The sequence below is a fragment of the Rattus norvegicus genome, chromosome 2, assembly GCF_036323735.1.
Source record: "Rattus norvegicus strain BN/NHsdMcwi chromosome 2, GRCr8, whole genome shotgun sequence".
NCBI lineage: Eukaryota > Metazoa > Chordata > Mammalia > Rodentia > Muridae > Rattus > Rattus norvegicus.
The window spans coordinates 50,413,778-50,434,518 of NC_086020.1; the positions used below are offsets into that span (position 1 = coordinate 50,413,778).

Consider the following 20,741-nt stretch of genomic DNA (forward strand, 5'->3'; position numbering starts at 1 on the left):
TTCCACTTGCGTCTAGTCTAAGTTCCAAGACTGGAGTTGGACCAGAAAATTGATAAACTCATTTGATTCTTACCATACAATTTTACTAGTTTATATACAACTTGTCCTGTTTCTTCCATCCTGATGCTGTAACATTAATTACTGTAAGATGGGTATTCATTAAAATGCCTAGCGCATAGTTCAAGCACTAACATTTTCTCAGGAAATCGAGCAGTAAATGCCCCATTAACAATCAGAACATATATGGACTGGAAAGATGGCTAAGCGGTAAGAGCATTCACTGCTCTTGCAGAGTAGGACTCCCAGTGTCTACAGCAAGTGGCTCAAAGCCACCTGAACATGACTTCACTCCTGGGAAATCTGACACCCCCAGGAGGACAACTGCATGCACATGGTACACATAAGCTCATGAAAGCATGCATACACACACACACACACACACACACACACACACACATAAAGTCATAAATTAAAACATTCCTTTTCAACAAGAATGAGTAAAACGTTAGAGTTGTTCAAACTACATCAGAAATTTGGGGCAGGCTATGTACAGTTATTCTTTATTGGGCAAGCAAAATATAATATCTTATATTTAAGAAAAGGAAGGGGATTAACAGGAGGTGGAGAACCGAATGCAATTCAATGCAGTGTTAGAATTCAAGGGTGAGATTGCAATTGGAATGCTTTGTGCATATGTACAGAATGCCATAATGAAATGTTACGGGAACTAGAAACCCTAAGGAAAAGTCGTGCTGCTGACTTGGTTGTTGTATAAACATAGATAACGTCCATGTTTCTTGAAAAGGAGGCAGGCAGCCCTCCATATAGGTAGACACTATGTTTGGCCAAGATAGGCTAACTCTCCATTATTAGGATCTGAAGAGGAGGAGGCTGAGAGAAAGAGTTGAACAGAGAGAGAGAGAGAAAACCATCCTCCCATGAGAGAGAGGGCAGAGGGCTAGGGTTCTGTGACTTTCCAACTTCAGATTACTGCTTCGGTGTAGCTTTAAATCATCCTGTTCAGGTGGATGCATTCTCTGTTACAGTTTTTGTACACTCTTCACACCCAGCACATCCTATGTGACTGGACTTTCAATGAGTATGACGTGCTTAGCCTAACTGACATTCAGCTTACACACTATTATCTCTGCTCTGTGTGATGTGAAATTGATCGCTCATAGGATTTTTATGTAAATCATTATAATTTCCCAAATTTGGCTCAACCTTCTACATTTCCCCCCTGACCTTAATGTTTTACTTAAGACACCAAAATGCTGCCTGGGCTCCTGGTTGATGTGCTTGGGATATGTTATGTCCTATGATTAAAATACATAACATAGCTCATCACTGTATTGCTTGCTCTTCCCCTCTTCTCTCCTCCCCTCCCCCTCTCTCTCCCTCCCTCTCTCTCCCTCGTGTATGTCCGTTTGTCTCTCTCTCAGCTGCACTATTTCATTCCTTAGCTAGCTTTGCCTCTTCTTCCTCAGTCTCCAGCTCAGTGATTTCCAGCACACAATGAATTCCAGTCCCTCCTCTCCTGCTTACATGCAAACTCCCTCACCCCTTTCAGCATCTCTCAGGTTTTTGCTCTCATCCGCATGCTGGTTCCTAAAAGATTTATCTCCCCGTTTCCAAGCCTCACATCTTTTTCTGATACAGCTTTCCACAAGGCATCACTGATAAAATAGACGAGACATCAAAGTCACCTATAATCTTTCCATTATCATAGATCATTCGGTATTTTGCAGATGCCTTCATACAAGATGCACTAGCTGCTCCTGCATGAGCCGTCTGTGATAGGAGTACCCATTCATAAAGAGAACCTCAGGAGGGGAGGAAGCAAAACTGTTCAAAACACTACAGGGGTGAGGCAGGGGCAAAGCAGTCTAGAAGTACAGAGACAGTACACAAAACTAAAGGTGATTTCAGTGTCACTTCTGATGAGGAAGCCAGAGAAGGAGGAAAACGCTGTGCTTGAGGTTGCCCTAAGGCACTGGGAACGTGGGTATGAGTTTGAGCACCTGCTCAGTACACAATGCCTGATAGCTTGAAAAGAGGAACCATGTTTCTCCTTTTTTCTTGTCTTAAATTTCTGTATATCAGCCTGGGCATGGAGGTGCACACCTTTGCTCCCAGCACTTGAGAAAAAGAGGCAGGTAGAGCTTTGGGCTCAAGGCCAGCCTGGTGTACAGAGTTCCTGAGTTTTAGAACAGCCAGGGCTACACAGAGAAACCTTGTCTCAGAAAACCAAACCACTACCACGACCAACAATCCCCCCAAATAAAAATTCTTCCTATCAAACCTGTATTGGTGAAAAATCACAGCAGTTAATAAATCTGACATGGGAGAGCAACAAAATTTCATTGAGAGCAATGAAACTAAAAGTCGGAAGAACCAGTAACTTTTTAAATGAATTCTGTGGGAGACAGTGATAGATCTATAGGAATGGAGGCATTTACAGGAGAAAATAGCAAAAAAGATAATATTTAGAAGCAGGTAAATATAAGGAAGTGAACGAAAGGACACTGAAAGCCACAATTCAGCATAGACAAAAGTCACTGAGATGCTACAAAGGAATTTAAAATAATGGGTCCCATTTGATAGATGTTGATTTTTGAAAAAGGTACTGTTAAAATATTTAAGAGCAAATGGTCACTGAGCAGTTAAAATGCAGGTCTTCACCCACTCCTACCAGACAAACAACATGGACACACAGACAAATGGACCAACACAGTCAGTGAGTTCAAGGAGCTTGGGCAAGGGAGAAGGCCATGCAGGAAAATGGGTAATACAACAGAAATGTGCCTTGGGCATTACCCAGTTCGCACAGAACTGATACACCGAGAAGCTTCTGAGGAAGGAAGCAGGAAGGAATCAGATGAGAAGTGAGAGCTAGAAACACGAGTGTGACAAAGATCTTAAATGATGGTTCCACTCGGTAAAGTATTGTTAAAAAAAAAATAACTTCACTTTTTAAAGGTATTGTTAGGATCTTTGAGAGCAAATATCCAATGAGCAGTTAAAATGCCGGTCTTCACTGTCTCCTACCAGATCAATGGCATGTATACAAAGACAACTGGAGAGACAGAGTAGCAGACAGAAACTCTGCTTCACTAAGAAAGTACAGAGCCTCAGTCGTGAAAATCAGAGCACAACAGTTGGATCTTGGTACCTGAGGCAGGAAACCAGAAGCAATGGCAGGGCTGAGAAGCTACACCCCAGACCTCCACCCTCAGAGTACATAAGCACTGCAGAGAACAGACGGGTCTGGCAAGCACTCTCACGAGTGAGAGGCAGTTACCGTGGACTGTGAGGAAGCGACAGGGCAGCTCTGAGTTCGAAAAGGGATCGGGCTTGGGGAAAAACTGGGTTTATTTGGAGATCAGAGAATTTCAAGAAAATTGTATTGAACAGGAGATGTTTGAATTTAAAAAGGCAAACTGCACTGAAGAGGAATTCCTGAAATGTATATAGAACTAAGAACTGCTTTGGCCCAAGGACATATTTGGCTTCATTTTCTGCAGACAAATATTTTATGTGACCCTTCCTGCTGTTATACGTGAGGACTTGCTAAAATGTTTTCAGAGATAGGAGTGGGTATCTACTCTACATTTATTTACCAATGTACACCGAGCCTTCACAGACAGCTCTGTGTTGGAGAGGAGGATACATTAGCGCTCTGATCACGTAGGCTCTCCTCTCCAGACAAGCAGGATTTGCAAAACTGCTCCAGAACTTTTCTCGTCCCTATGCGGCTTAGGAACAGGGCATCCTCCCCCACCTCAAGGTCATTTCCTGAACCGAAGCTTGGCCATTTTGTCAGATCAATTGGCCACTGATTTAATCATTTTATCCTAATTACAAAAAATATTCACAACAGTAAATTTTCATCTCTAGCTCTCAAAACTCTCTTGTTCATAGTGAAATAGTCTACATGGTCTAGCCTACAGACTTACCACCCCAGCACTCAGAGGGCTGAGGTAGGACCATTGGTGAGAGTTTTAGGCCAGCCTACGCTATGTAATGAGTATGACTGAAGACTCAGAGAAAAAGGAAAGCGGAGGGGGAGACATGTCCGTGAGTGTGACCTGACATTCTGTGTGCTTGGACTTCTGCTTCAACCCATCTCCTGACGCTTTGGAAGTCAGTTCTCTCATTTCTACACATAGTAGGTCTCCATATGTTTATACAAGTGTCCCAATGGTTGGTAGAGAAATCAAGCTTTACAATGAATACTACTAGAAGTGGGCTGGGAGCTGGTCATAACACCCGTATGACTGCACTGTGCCTAAAGTATTTATTCTTAGTTGAATCATTTTGGGGATTCCCCCCACAAAAGAAAAATACTTTGCAAACATGTACCTCTCATCTCACAAGCAGTCTGGTCTTTTCAGTTTTATTTTAATACCTTGTCTCACACAAGTCTGTTCCATAGCATTTTCCTATTAGGTTAGATTTTTTCTCCTGTGTTGCTGAGATGTGAGAGAGATTTTGAAGAAGACACTTAATAACTATATTGCGATCTCCATAGTCCTGGGTAATGGATTAGCCTGGCAATTGTCTTAATTTTCAGCATCTTCACCTAATACTTATCAGAAATGCATATTAACTTATATCCTCCTCATCAAGCATAACTCCTAGGATCAGTGACCACACCAGGTAATAAAATATTTGTTTAAATAAGAAAAAATATTATAGATTGGGTTATAGCCTAATGGTTAATTATCGACTTATTCTTTTCCTAGCTGCTACTCTCATAGGGGAAGCACAATGATGTGGTTGTGTCTTTTCTGAAGGAAGAGACTAAAAGCTGTAATCAGAACGTACAATAATGACTAGATGCATTCTCTCTTTGGTGTGTTCTGAATTTATCAGTCTTACCTAATGAGTTCTGTCTACTGAGGGTGCAAAAAAAGATAGCATCTCATAGTGTTTACAAAGCAGTGAAAATTATCTTAATAAAGATTTCCCCTGAGTCATTCTGAAAGCATCTGGGCACACTGGTTTTCATCAGACAGTGCCGCTTAACTATTCCCTATTGTGGAGAGCAGGAGTCCTTCTCACCTACAGTTAGTCCTCTACATGTGTTTTATGTATCATTTATGAAAATCTAAAAATGTCATATTGAGAATTGAGCTACTTCTGTATGTAAGGCTGTTTGTTCTGTTCAATAAATCTGAATTTTTGGTAAGGTACAGGAGAGCTGACCACACGAAAAGACCATGGAGTTATCCTTTTATCAACATCTCAAGCCTCCTAGATAGATAAGGTAATTTTGTAATTGAAGTTTATTTCCAGAAGAAATGGATAATAATCAACTAGCTGAGAAAAATGAGACTGTTTTATGAGCTTTGTACTTGAGATCTACGTTGGCCTAATCTCAGAATAATCTTGCAATGTAATGCATACCGACAGCTTTCCTAGTAGCCACAGGCCTTCTGCTGTCATTTGGCCCTGCTAGGTTGACCTGCACAGACTTCAGCCATGAGCTCCACTGGCCTCCACTTGGAGTAGAGTTGGGTGAATTAGAGGTCCTGCCAATGGACCTCTTCCTGACTCAGCCATCTGGACCTGAGGATGTATAACCGTCCTACTGCTATTAGATCCGAAATGCTCCTCTAGATGCACTGAGGCCCCACGGCTATACCTTTGCAAATCATCTCACTGTGGGTAATAAAAGTACCAATGTTCTCTGTGAGCCATCTGCTTGCTGTTGAGTCTCTAAGAGATGCAGGTAAGCACACTGTTCTCATCTTGTTGATGAAGCTTAGAGAGGTTATACAACTTGGTGATTGTTCTTCCCTATTTCTGTGGAGTTGGACCTCAAACTCACCCATAAAGCCTGTTCTAGTTGCTATACCCATTGCTGGGAAACCTGTAACCAGCCAATAAATGCTGTAAGAAAATCATAGTTTCCATAGAATCTCTCACTGTGTACAAGCTGTCCACATACGCTTGGATCCAAAACAACAGACACATGGGTTCTGTGGACCTATGATGGATTGTCCCAATTTTAATGCCATCCCATTGACAGGCTTATAAAGGAACCCAGATCACTTCCAACTTGTCTTTAAATATTCCACAAACTATAAAACCAACAACTCAGTTCTTTCTTAAAGTCATTTCTGTGCTGAGGTCAGGAAAAAGGTGTGGCCAGGCAGGAGAAGTGGGACTACAGAGGTAAAGATAAAGTGAAGACTCAGGAAGGTTTATTACATCCATGGATTTGGAATGAAAACACTTATCTACTGTGTGCCAACAAATACACAGGACAACATGCAATACCTTGCCAGCCTATATAAAGTGAAGTGCCCATTAATTTTTATAGAACATTTTCATTATTGCCTTCTCTGTTCCCCATTGTAAAACCTTTCATCATTAAAGCAGATCTAGAAGGCTTTCCTTTAGTTCTTATAGATTAAGAGCATGTAGCATCACTTTTCTCCATAAGTTTACTGACATGTAACAATCATTAGACTCATGAGAAGTTCAATTATTTGTGTGTTTTACTTGGCAGCTAAAGTGGGAAAATAATACTGAAGTCATTCTTTCATTTGTAAAAAACACAGTAATGAGCAAATCTGAGCATTTGGACTTACACAAAAAAGAATCGTGTACAGACATGATCCGTGTTCGGGACAACCCATATCTCGCCATGTTTGTGCAGGTCAGGTGACGTGATCACTGTAAGTGGAAGACATAATTAAAAGCCTATTAAATTCTAAAGGACCAGGAATCCTTTTAATTAACTACTGTCCTTCTCTCAGAAATCTAAATGCAAAAAGAGCTGTCCAAACAAACATATAATGGATACCTAACCATATCAGCTCTCAATAAATGTAAATGAAGTCAACAAAAGGCCACTTCACAATGGAGGAAATCATTTGACTACTATCAGAAGCAAATAGGTCCCGAGAGCACAGACAGCAACTTACTGTCACACATAACCGTCAGGTGTAGACACTTGAGACAGACACTAGAGGCTACTCAAAGTCTTGAGTCAGAGAGAAAAGATGACTTGAAGCCTGTCAGACATTAGAGCAAGAGCAAAGCCTATGATTTTCCAAACCACCTCTCAATCTTTCTGCACCGAGTTCAGAATGAAACACCTTCCCTGAAGGAATGGAAAGTCCTATCGTGTTATCTTCTCAGCGCACAGCTCATTCAAGGTTTTCATTATCTTACACAGTCAAGCACCAACTTGAGGAGGAAGCATCACGAGAACAAATAATTACACTATCTGAAAGTGGAGTTACATTTGGAAAATCTGCCAGGAATAAGACAGCCCTGTCTGAACCCATGCCAGTTCTGCACTTTCAGTTTAGCTCTCTACAATCTCATTTACGCTTATTTCCCACAGTGCCCTCAGAGGTGGTCTTAAAGGATGATACGTCATCATGAACTCTCTGTAAAATTACAGTTCTGAAATAAAGCCAGGATGTTCGGCCCAGGCACTCACCTTCACATAAGGCTATGCATTTCAAGTTACGGCTTTGCAGGAACTGGGATTGCTGTCCTTTTTTCTGAGACTAAATCATAAAACAATTTAAAAATAATTAAAATTAAAACGGAGTACTCTAGTAAGCATCAACAACAAGTGCTTGTCATTAATAAACATGAACCGATAAAACAGCTGTGGAGTTATTTATCAATATCCGTGTGTTCTTTTAACCTCCAGCTGTTTTCGTTACATCATTTAATGTGTGTAAATAATCTTTGTCAAGTCACTCATAAGGCCAGGGAACCGAAGCAATGTTGAAACAGAGTTCAGTAGTCTCAGAACAAACAATTTAGAATTCCGAGTTAGTTTTACTGGGGAGGCCAACACATTTATATAAAGGCAAACACTGAAATTTGCATGATATTTTCAAACATTAAAATCAACCACAAAACCAACCCTCACTTACAGCAATATTTACTAAGCCACAGAGGTTTCAGAAGCACTTCATGTAGAAGCTGGCTCTACTTCCAGATGTTAGATAAGCAAAGTTCACTGTGAGCAGATGGGTGTCAGTTTCTCCACAACACTCTTATACTCAAGAGCAGAAGGTTTGGACACAGTCTTCTCTGTGCTCTTCCTCTCAGAGTCATGTGTCTCATGCTGTCTCCATCTCTAATGCTACTCTCAAAGGCCATCCTTCTCAGAAGTATTTTCTCCTGACCATGCGATTAGCATTTACCCCAGTATTAACTTCTCTATAACATTAAACATCCCTTTCTGTATTTTTCTTTGTCATTTAATAGTCCATCGACTTAAGCATGTTTGTAGTTTGTTTTGTAAAGAGGATGGAGTTGTTATCTAGTATTATTCCTCAAAGTCTTCTAGACTCTGGTAGTAAATGAGACACCGTGTGTGTGTGTGTGTGTGTGTGTGTGTGTGTGTGTGTGTGTGTGTGTGTGTTTGTGTGTGTGTGTATTCATGAATGTATTATTACCTATAAGCAATGAGGTTTCTGCATTTAGAGTGAGTTTGATTTATTTATTTTTTATTTTATACACTGTAGCTGTCTTCAGACACACTAGAAGAGGGCATCAGATCTCATTACAGATGGTTGTGAGCCACCATGTGGTTGCTGGGATTTGAACTCAGGACCTCTGGAAGAGCAGTCAGGGCCCTTAACCGCTGAGCCGTCTCTCCAGCCCTTGACTCCCTCATGAGTAATGACCTCTTAAAGTACATGTTTTAAGCTTGATAATTCTCAGTAATTATCGACATTCTGCTGTCTAATGAAGCTGCAGTTCACTGCCCTCCCTCCAACTTGTGAGTGGCCACAGTACCTGTGACGCATTGCTGCTTTTACTACTCGAAGCTGGCTCGTCCTTGGTTGATACCTTCTGCTTCTTGTTCATCCCTGAAAAACATCGGGGCAGTAACTAAGATACAGTTGACTGAGGCAAAGGAAAGTACAATCGATGTGTGCCAAAAGTTGTACTGCAGGCAGACGTCTAATCACACCAAGCCAGATGCAGTCAGGATGAGGCAACAGCTGCTTGTACCACAGACCCTGGAGCTGATGGTCTGCATGTCTGGGAAATCCCACAAGAGTTGTGAAATAGGAATTTCTGTTCTTAGCATTGAAAATAGGGATAGAAATTATTTTGTATATACTACAGAGTACTTATAGAAGTTGATTTTAAAATGTTTAATTAGAATTAACTTCCATACTTACTGACTGCTGAGGACTAGGACAAGATACAGAGTGGAAAATTCAGACAGAGGAAAGGAGAGCATTGTAAATTACCAATATACACTCGCTTCTCTGTAGAAATTACAATCTAACTCAAACAACTACATGTTCCTTTTTCTATGCTCAGTCATAAATTTTAGCTTTTGCTCTATTAAAGTCATGTTAGGATGTTCTGCTGTGAAATCTCATAGGAAAAGAGAATCAATGTATAGTTCATTGTAGACTATGTAAAAACCAAATCTATGAGAATGTTCAACATAGTACCACACCAGAAACTGAGAAATTCTTGAATTTCAATGAGTATCTTGGTGGCAGGAGCAAAGCTGCTCAGAAATTTGCAAAGTAAGTTCGTCTAACCTTTTCCAGGCCAGGCATTCCCTGGATTGCATGGGTAGGTAGGAGCAGACCTAACATGTAGAACAGGGGTAACGGCAAAGTACTGCATGCAGGGCTGTTCCACGGTCTAGGCTCTATGTCTTCAGACCTCAAAACCAACCACAACTTCATCTATCTCTGGAGATTTTACACCCCTACCCCTGCCCCAACCTGGGCTATGGACAGAACTCAAGGTCTTTATCATCAAGCTACATCCCAAATCCTCTTTTTGGAAATATGTCAAGAGCCCTTCAGATTCTGATAATGTCTATGGACTCTCTTCTAGAAAAATGCACACGCCAAGGAAAAATTTCACATCCGTTCAGTCTATACCTAGTCTCCACCCAATTGTTTCTATGATCCCATTTAAAGATTCTATGAACTAGCATAAAAAGCAGAAATCAAAAATACTGATTTTGTCTGTTGTTCTCATTTTCATTGTCTATGCTAAAGATACATTATTTAGCTAAACATATTTAGTTTTAAATCTGAGTTTAGTTATTTTTCCATTGCCTATCTCAATACTATTTTGTCTGACACTTATCTTTAGGGCTATGCTGATATCTCACTATAACAGAATTTCCTTTTTTATTAGTTTATTTAATCACTTTACATTCCAATATCAGCCTCCCTTCTCCTAGTACCCCCTACCCAGATCCCCAGATCCTCCCCATTCCTCCTCCCCTTCTCCTCTGAGATGGGAAAATCTCCCCCGCCCCCATTATCCCCTCTTTCATGCCCCACACACCCCTGCACATTAGGTCACTGCAGGACTTAGCTCCTCCTCTCCCACTGGGGGCAGACAAGGCAGTGCAGTTAGGGGAATGGGATCCACAAACACAAGCCCCTACCACACCTCCATTTACAATAGTATTTCTTAATTTATTTGCTCAGTTACAATGTAACGTAACCTGTCATTCCTTCAACAGATAATATCAACAGAGATAGAGAAGGTCTTGTGATGGCTTTGACTATGCATATATACAGGTGTATGACTTGAGAAACGAGATCAAAAAAGCCACCCAAAAGCTGCCTGATTCTCTCAGCACTCTGCAAAAGTTTAATGCTTTTGGCTTCACCAAATTAGATCAGCCATATATAGATAACTGGGTATCAGTTCCAGCTCATCCCCACCCACCGGGTTTCCGGCCTGAAGTCAGGCTCTCTTAGACCAACCAGAACAACCCATCTGCCAATTGAGTGCTACACAGTGAATGCTTTGAGAAACTGAAAAAATCACATGATAAACTGATTCACTACATTACCTGATCTGAAGACTCTAGGGACAGAATAAAGGGGTTGTTTACCCTTATATGTAAGTCAACTTGCCAAACAATAGTAGTCACATGGTACCACCATACTTGACTCTGCCTAATTAGAATTCTTCATTATGTGTTTCTATTTCCCATTTTCTTTGCTATTTTGTAGCCTTCTAAACTTGTACATTTTCTCTCCATCAGCCTTTTATTGTCCTTTCAATCACTGATAGTTTTAAGTCTATGTTTAAGTACTCAATTTATGTCACCACAAAAAAGAAACTTATTGTGGTTGAATTTGCACAGACCTTGACTAATGAATAGACAGATGGGCCAGGTTAATGGTCTCCTAGTTAACAGACTTCTCTAAGTATTATTTCCTGCAATGTTGAAATGCTAAGAGTTAGCATTCAGGAACCATGTGTAAAACATTCCCTGAAAATGTAGTGTGCACCTCTCTCTGTCTGTCTCTGTCTGTCTCTGTCTCTGTCTCTGTCTCTGTCTCTCTCTCTCTCTCTCTCTCTCACACACACACACACACACACACACACACACACACACACCACACACACACACCACACACACACACACACAAAAAAAACCACCCCTGCTATGGAAGTAGTTGAAGAATCAAATACTAAGATTTCTTGACAAATTGTTATTTGATTTCTTTTATTCTGTGTAATTTAAATCTGTTTACAAAGTGTTTAATTACTCCATAGTCAAATTTTAAAAATGCAAAGACATACTAACCATAAATTCCACTACTCAATGCCAATAAACAGAAGATCATTCTTTCCACATTTAAAATTTTCCAGACTGCCTACAACGTATGCTTTCAGTTCACCTCCGACATCCCCCAGCTCATCAAGTAGCAGTGCTGGATTACCTGAGTAACCAAACGATATGCTCGACATTGGGCTAAGATAGATCCCACTTCCGTACATCGCACCGTGGAGCTACAATGTGAGATTTTTAGAGAGAGAAAGACATCGGTCAGTGCTTTGAATTAACATCATACAAGAGAGGTCAAATCAGTTTCATGTTGGACCATTAGATCTAACTAGAATGAGAGTACACTTATGCTGGGTCAAAGGTAAGAAGAGGACCGCCATCTCATTTGGAATAAGTGGATAAAGAAAAAAATAAGAGGAAAAAGAACCGAAGAGTGTTCTCCACTCAACCAGTAACACAGAGACTCACTAGTCACAAAGGACTATACTCTGTTGAATCTAATGAATCTAATGTTACTCTAATGAATCTAAAATTCGAAAATCAAGACTTGCTGAAGAGCCTGTCCTCAGGGACACTCACAAGTCGCAATATGAACACAAATCATCATGCACCTCATCTGCCAGTCTACTCTTCCACTGAGTATTTCAAGTTATGAGGAGTTTCATGGGGTGAAACATTTTGAGGAGTAGAAAGACGAACTACTCAGCACATTTAAAATTCTTCAATCTCACTTCTATACTGTAGGGTCCTCACAGGCTAGTACTAAGAACTTGGTACCTAAACAATGGAGTTAAGCTTGCCGACATGCATAGTTAATGCTGTCCCCTGTGTTGTTACTGTACAGGTGACTGGGCTGGGCTGTTTCCTTCTTCATGTCTTTTCTTTGTGCATGAAGGGACAATTTGGAGGTATGGACTTGAAGAGGAATAAGCAAAAATCAAAAGTGTAGCGGAGTTCAGGACTCCAAGCAAAACAGACTGACAATTCCGACCCCTGTGCCCCACGCTGAAGTCTGCCTCCTTTTCTTCTCTAAAAGGACCCACACTGAGCCACAGTACTAAAGAAATACGCTTTTAGAATAATGGATGGAATATCTGGAAGGTTTTCCTTTCTGCATCGTCTTATTTTACTTCTTACATTCAAAGTGTGACTTTCACTTTTTCTCCTAGAGAATCCTTTATTGTCAGGCATCCATCCATCTTGCTTCAGTTATTTTGTGAAAATGTGTTCATCTTTATTAGAAATTCCAGATAATATTTTAAATAAATGCATTAGAGCTCACATCTCCCCCTTAAGAATAAATGGACTCCTACTAAAACATGCAAAAATGTTACCTGCAGACGTGTGTTAGAGGCAACGACCAGACCATTCCTCAGGATAGAGTGCCAGTTTTCAATGTGAGAGCCACTAAAACACGGGAGTAGGGTGGGAAACAGCAAAGGCAGAAAGTCAGTAAGAAGACATGATGCTTCCAGAAGTTCTGAGTTTCCAAGAGAAGAGTTTCAATGCTGCTCTTAGGTGACAATGAGCACGGCAACCAGGGACCACTAGCTTCTCAGAAAGATTCTTTAAACACTACTTAGGTTGATAAGGAGTTTGTATTCAAATTCAAATGGCTGATTTGCCAGTTAGTGCCAACCTCAGTGTTCTCTTCCCCTTCAGTTCCGGGAGACCGAAGGGGCCCGCCCTTCCTCACAGCCATACTCACTGAAAGGCGAAGGTGCTTCCAAAGAGCTTCTTGGCAGCTCTGAAGTTGGACTCTTTGGCTGGTGGGCTGCTGAGGAGGAGGAACTGGTGTGGAGTGTGCATGAACTTCAGTTGCTGTCATGCAAAGGAATAATAAACAATGTCACGTGGACCTTTTACCAGCTTAGGGATCATCCAAATTATCCGATTTCAACAGAGAAATTCTGTACTAATGACTCTTTTGGACTGGTTTAAAAACCTACATGCATTTTAGAAAACCACTTAAGTTAGACCTCGATGGAATCACCCATGGGAAGTGACTTCTTTGCGCGAGCCAGAAGGCCAAAGGTGGCAGACAAGCCTAAGACACTGATGCTTAGACTCCGCCATGCTATTATGCTCGCACTGGACTGTTCTCAAGGACTTTTATTACAGAACTCAGGTCATGTATTGGCAGCTCCACACAAAACCAGTAATTATTATTCTGGAGTTAACACACCGTTTTAAAATGAAGATCATCCTTTGGCTTTCTTTGCATGCTTTTGCTCTTTAACCACAGGACAAGATCAGGTGAACTGCTCGACATGACTTCCTAATTCTTTCCCTTTCAGCTTGGATACTTACCCAGGAATGTAACAGGCAGCAATCTCCCACGCGGAGATTTGAAAATAAGGACAGAAGAGTTTCAATGCTGCTCTTAGGTGACAATGAGCACTGCAACCAGGGACCACTACCTTCTCAGAAAGATTCTTTAAACACTACTTAGGCTGATAAGGAGTTTGTATCCAGCGTTTCGGATCTGGAAAGGCAGAAGCCTGGCAGCACAATCTCTCCCTAGTTGTCACTTTTCAAACTCTTATAGGAAGAATACATTCTCTCATATTGATGTTTTCAATTCATTTAAAGGAGCAGGGTACATACTGGATAACGATTTCCTATCTCAAAAGGGTTTGCAGCTCAAGCACAAATGAAAACTGAAGAACTGGGCTGGGTCATGTCCACCTTTGGACAAGCTGCCTGAGAACCATAGAGGTCAGTGCACCCAGCTACCACTTTTTCCCGTTTATATGAAAACAGAACTTACCCTGTTGACTGGCAGTTTCACAATATGTGACCTATTACTGGAGATGACCCTGAAATTGAAATGATCGGTCAGCCACAACCTCGTGACAAACATCTTGACTGTTCTGTACGATAATCAGCAAATGATGGAAATGTGGCTTTCCATAGATTTCGGAAGCTTGGTTTACTTGCTAACACAATCTAAGGAGCTTACATAACCGCAACAACCAAAAAGGATGCTTTTCATCTGAGAAACTCACTGGGAAAGTAGTACCGTAAAACTTGCGAAGATGTCATTTTTAGAAAGCACAACCCTAACCACTAGCGACATGAACACTTTTGGAAATTCAATACTATAAAATAATGAGGGTCTATTGGTGAGAAACCGATCCGTGGCCCTAATCATTTTGTTTCCAACATCTCTTGGATAAAGAATGGCTCTCAATAACGAGTCTGTTTGTCAAAACAGGTAAGGATATCTGAGTTGACAGAGTTGACAGTGGCTTAACCATAAAAGTCAACATACTTGACACTGAGGTTGACCATTTTAACCCAGGTAGTTCAAACCGTGAATGCTTCATAGTCTACTGTGTATAAGATAGAAGAGGGGACTACAAAGTGTTTGACCAAAAGACCATGTTTAGGAAGGCAGGCTAAAGCCAAGGCACAGAGAGAGGAATAACCAGTACATTAATGACATGCTCTACTCTTCCGTCCCAGAATGCCCACTCGCTGGTGCAATGGCTTTACTGGGCTTGGGGCAGTAAGATAAAATCATTGAATTTTCACTTTTCCTATTCATCAAGGCACAATGTGCTTCTATCTCTTTTCCTAAGCACGATTTCCTTACTACCTAGGCTTTCCACAGCATCTGAGCCTTCTTCACTCTTTGCCTAAAGCTTTCTGCCCACACCATGGCTGCCTGTCCACCATATATCTGACTTCAATGGCAGCTTAAATGGCATGGTCTGTTTTCCTTTTTCTCCTCCGTTTCCCCTGGGCAGCTTCAGAGGGTTTTACAGGTCGCCTGTTCTGTGCTGTTCTGTCCTGTCCTGATCCCTTCTTCCCCCAGCTTCTGCTTGAGTCCCTTATTGAATTCTTTTATTAATGTATGAAAGTGCCCTAACATGGGACCCTGATTTCCCCTGTGTCTAGTGAGCAATCTGGGACCCCAACATTTCAATTGTTTACTTTTCTACTTTAGCCTTAAGCATGATGAGAAAATGTGAGACAGTAAAAGTGTTATTTTTTCCACATCTGTCAGTATTTTAATAACAGATCCTTTTTTTTTTTGGTTCTTTTTTTTTCGGAGCTGGGGACGGAACCCAGGGCCTTGCGCTTCCTAGGCAAGCGCTCTACCACTGAGCTAAATCCCCAACCTTAATAACAGATCCTAATACAGCAGACAAATTTCTTTACCTAAAGTTTGTCATGGTCTTATTAGATCATATGGTCTGTGGAATTTTACTAAGCAAAAGTAATCAGAAACCTGAGGAAACTGGACTCTTGTCTGTTTGATGACGGACTTTTATTTTTCTTTTGTCTGTTTTGTTTTATTTTTTACAATCTTTTTTTTTCTTTTTCTATTTTCTTTTTTTTTTTTTTTTTTCGGAGCTGGGGACCGAACCCAGGGCCTTGCGCTTGCTAGGCAAGCGCTCTACCACTGAGCTAAATCCCCAACTATTTTGTACAATCTTTAATCACTTTTTTTTACAGTCCAGTCATTATCCTCCTCCCAGTTCACCCTCCAACAGGTCCTCATCCACTGCTTGTCACTCTCAGTGTTCATACAGATCAGTCTCTGGTAATATGTGTAACTATGCTACTCTAAGATAACTACGGTAATTTTATTTAAGTAATTTCAAAAAGCCATGTACACAAAACCCTTATAAACTCTTATTGTCTAGTCTTTGCATATGAAAAAGGACAAATTGCTTGAAGCAGGCATCAAAGCAAGGTACGTTTCTTTAGGTCACCTCTCCTCTCTGCTGTAGAGTCCTCCTAGAATACAGGATGGGACTAAATGCTGTTTCCCTCACCAAGGCTCACACTTAAACAGTACATCTTCTGCAGTAGTCAGGCACACTTTCCTATCCTTGTTAAGATTCAAAATATCTAAAGCGTGCTTCAAGATTTTTTTCCCAATGAAAAGGACTGAAAAGGATTAAATTTTATCACCAAGTTATCACTGAACTAGAAAATTAAATGAACCAAAACGCTTTCCGCACATAATCTAATTAGGTGGATCCTTTAAGACCTTAAACTTACTGCTGTCAAATGCACTGTGTGCTCCTATTTGTGCACATAACAGCATCTTTCTCCTTCCTCCTCCTGTGATATACTAGTTTTAATTAAATCGAGAGTCATTAAGGACTCTTGGGTAGAAAAAAAATCACCAGGTATCACAGGCTTGTAGAACTATGGCTTCTGCAGGGCTTATGAAATAGTCCCTTCCCCTCGGAAACAGAAAAGGCTACTGATTTTCATTAGGAGAAAAGCTACAATTTTATACCATTGCAGAAGTGGATGAGCAAGGGGGTCCTGTTTATCCATCTGCTTCTTGATTTCCAGATAAGGTGCCTGAAAGATAAAATTATATTCCTTCATTTTTCCTTAAAATTCACGTTTTTCTCCAGACAAAAAGAAAATCAGATTAAGTGACATAGTCTAATCTAGCTAAACCAACCCTGTCTGGGCTTGGCATGGGAATAGGCAATCATCGTTTTCACACACGGGGAAGGGAATCATGAATGGTTTTGCCTTCTAGCTTTAAGAGATTTGACCAACAGGGGAGCCCAAGAGACTCTTAAAACAATATGGGCTATTACTGTTGCCCTTGGTTACTTCTCAGAACTTGGAGGCTAATGCTGAAGACATTGTGTACTTTGGACAAAGGACTCAGAAGATTCCTGTTGGATCTGACCTGAATGCTTGCTCTCTGAGGACTAGCTTTCATAGTACCAAGTGGTGCTATTAAACTGCCAAGGTCCATCCCAGTTGTGAAGCCTGTGAATCACAATAACCCAGCATTACAAGATATTCCCACTGACGCAATAGCAGCACTCATATCTTGATAAGAACCAATAGTGGTCTGAACTTAAGGCCTTCTCAAAAAAATGGAATTTATCCTTGGTATTGGAAACCAAGACAACTACCCATGCCTCATGAGGTCATGCATCTTAGAGGTGAACATGCTGTTGCCACTTTCCCAGACCAATATAATGTTTAACTTCATCCTGAATACTTGCACCTTAGGTAACTGTAGCTCGTACAAAAATAAAAATTTTTTTGCAACAGATGGAGCTCATTACAGATAGGTCAAAACATAGATAATAATTGACCATGTGGTACCCATCCCCAATTAATAAATCTACAATGAAATCCTTACATCTAAGCTTCAAAGAATGCCATTGAAAAGGGTTTAGAATGATTGTAAGAAGACCAGAAAGCCTGCTGGGAGATTCTGCCTTTAGATATGACAAGGAAGTTACAGTCATGAAAACCCAACGATATGGCTGCCTAAACACAGGACCTGAACAAAGAAAACAACAGTTTGCTTGCCAGGGTGGAGGGGAGAGATGGCACAGGCCCCACCCCTCACTAAAGAGCTACAGTAATTAACAACTGCGGAGAGACCAAGTAGTCTTCCTGAGGAATGAGTCCCCAGCTGATTATCCAATAGCACATGGTCAATCCCACAAACATAAAAGAAAGACTAAACACTCAGTAGGTTGCATTCATACATCTAGTCGTGTGCACGTGTGTGTAAAATAGTAATAATTGAGGGAAAGAAAGAGGCCATGATTTGAGAGGGAGTATGCTTGAGGTGGGGCATGGAAGAGAGTGGGGAAGGAGAGAGGGAAGGGATACATCATACTGTTATTTTTAAATTAAAAATAACATGAAAGACTAAGACTTGATCCAACTTTTAGCCTGGATTCTACCTTCACTAGAAAACTGGAAGTGACTCTCTAGCATCCCCAACTGCCTCCCTACACCCCCAACCCACACTGTGTTCTTCTATGTCACTCTTGAGAAGATAGATACAAAGCCACCACCTTCGTCATACTGCCTGCAGTGATTTTCCACTTAGCTCCTTCCAGGACCTTCCATGTCTACATCCCTCCCTTTGGCTCTCCTCCTCTTCCTGAATCTTCTCTTCCTCACAGCACCTTCAATTCCCTTTGTACAACGCAGCCCTCTTGGGATTGAAGGAAAGTGGCAGGGAAGGAAGTTCAGCTCACAGTAGCCCTTCCTCTAGGGCGGTGCTCAAAAGAGAAAGTGCCCCGCCCCTTAGCAAAGCATTCCACACTCTTTCTCTTTGATATTGAAGACTTTGAATTTCAATATTAGAGGAAAACATATAGCCATGATACACTACTGTACGAAAACTGAAGACAAGTTATGTAAGAGCTCTTCTCCAAAAGAGAAATTAAATGGAATTTACTGACAAATTAAACACTTTATTACAGAGCAAGGAGCAACTTCTTTTTAACAGTTCTGAGCTAGCTTTAAAACACAGGCTAGTATAATACTGTGAAAAAGATTAAATAATTTTATTCTATAAGGCCTGGCAGCATGCCTATGAAGCCACTCTGCACCAATAAATGAATGGATGGATGAATGGACGGACAGACTGATGGACAGATGAAAAAGAAAATGCAGTTGTTTTTCCTAACGGGAGAGCTGTGGGAAGACACTGAGGCTTCTAGCAGCTAAGCAACTTGCCCAAGGTCACGAGCCACATTGTGCTGAGGCAGTTATGCAACTGTGGCCTCTAACTTCCTAGGCTGATGCTTCAACTTCTCTATTGCCTCCAGTTAAAATAGCTTACACATGACCCAGAATAAAGGACACAATTTTTGGCAGCAAGCAGATTCTAGAGTCAGAGTATGTAGCCATGTTTCAATCTGGGAATGATATGTGGGTCTAGACTCTAGACTCTGAAGAACAGTACAAACACTATATGGCAATTTTTTTAACATGACTAAAAATATTTATCTTCACTTAACATGTGGCATTGTTTCTTCTTTCTTATCCCTATGGAAAATGCAACTTTATACTTTTCTTTCCTCACACAAATACTTGAAAAGTAATTCAGACAGTACTACAAGTTATGAGCCCAGAATAGTCATTAGAAGAAACGGGAGACTTAAACAAATGGTATCACTTGTGAAGTATGGATATTCACAGGTGCCACTGTCTAATACCAGCTGCTGGATGAACAAACTGGATGAGTGAACAGACTAATGAATGGATACTGGTCAACATCAATAAATAATGACCAGGGCAATCAAGGACAAGAGATGGAACTGTGAATGTCTGTGTGAGAATGTTCAATTGAAGAGTACAGACAGCCCTGACGTGAGGGGTGAGGGTGAGGGGTAGAAACTCAGTGGACCTGGGCAGAAGACTCCTCTTCCTTCTACAGTCCTCAGTCCTTCAATGTGCTTTTCCAAGAGCTAGGCTACAGCACATGGATGTATAATTTGCATGCAAACCTAGATCCTGCTCAACACAGTTTTCCACAGCCTCCCTAAAGGACAAGAAACATAATGTCACATTCCCAAGGGGGCTGCCATTTCCAAAGTGGTTATAGGTAGGGTCTGTGTTATACCCACCATATTTGATGGACTTTTAGAATCTTTTTTATTTTTATTTTATATTTTTTATATACATTGATATTTGGTCTACAAATATGATTAGGGGAGAGAGTCAGAGACACTGGATGTTGAACTACAGGGTTCTGGGAACAAGCAGCCACAATCCTTAGCCCCTAAGCCATTTCTCCAGCCCTGGAATTTGTATCTTAAAGAATAATTCTAAATGAATCTAAATCTAGGATCACATGAACCCACACACACACAAACACATACACACACATGAGAAAGAGAGGAGAGAAGGAGATGAGAGTATTTCTAGAGCTATTGTGGTGGTGTGTGTTAGTAATCCCATCATTGAGATAGATAAAGGAAGATTAGAAGTTTGAGGTATCTTGAGCTATGTAGCAAACTGAAAGCTGGCTTGAGTTAGTTGAGATGTTAACTCAAAAACACACACACACAACAGAGAGACAGTCTCTCTCTCTCTCTCTCTCTCTCTCTCTCTCTCACACACACACACTCACACACACACACACACACACACACACACACACACACACACACACAAACAAAACAAAGGAACCCAGCGCAAAACAAAAATACTTGTAACTAGATGCAGCTGTACATATGCAACGCCAGTCCCTATTGACCCAACTCTCTGTCTTTTTTAACACTCGAAGTCTAAAATTATTAGCATCAGTTAGTATTGAAGGTAATATTTCTTAGATTTAAACTTTGTTTTTAAAGATCATGCCAACTTCAAGTGCTTAAGGAACTTACATTTAAGAACAAAATATTAAGATTACAATTATGCATTTATTCTTTAAAATCAGTGT

At 40.8% G+C, this 20,741-nt stretch overlaps 1 protein-coding gene across 3 annotated transcripts in view; it reads right to left on the minus strand.

Moving 5' to 3' along the window:
* Positions 1-20,741, minus strand: part of Parp8 (poly (ADP-ribose) polymerase family, member 8) — a 173,110-nt gene that overhangs the window by 5,374 nt on the left and 146,995 nt on the right. For 2 of the 3 annotated variants that reach the window (NM_001427069.1, XM_039103521.1), the window contains 8 exons: positions 16,815-16,882; positions 14,325-14,373; positions 13,263-13,375; positions 12,889-12,961; positions 11,709-11,778; positions 8,779-8,852; positions 7,460-7,529; positions 6,600-6,684 (listed from right to left, as the gene is read on the minus strand). In NM_001427069.1, coding sequence (NP_001413998.1) covers positions 6,600-6,684; positions 7,460-7,529; positions 8,779-8,852; positions 11,709-11,778; positions 12,889-12,961; positions 13,263-13,375; positions 14,325-14,373; positions 16,815-16,882 — 602 coding nt within the window. Of the gene's footprint in view, positions 1-6,599; positions 6,685-7,459; positions 7,530-8,778; positions 8,853-11,708; positions 11,779-12,888; positions 12,962-13,262; positions 13,376-14,324; positions 14,374-16,814; positions 16,883-17,225; positions 17,309-20,741 lie in introns of those variants that run through there. The other variant, XR_010063588.1, reaches the window with a different exon arrangement.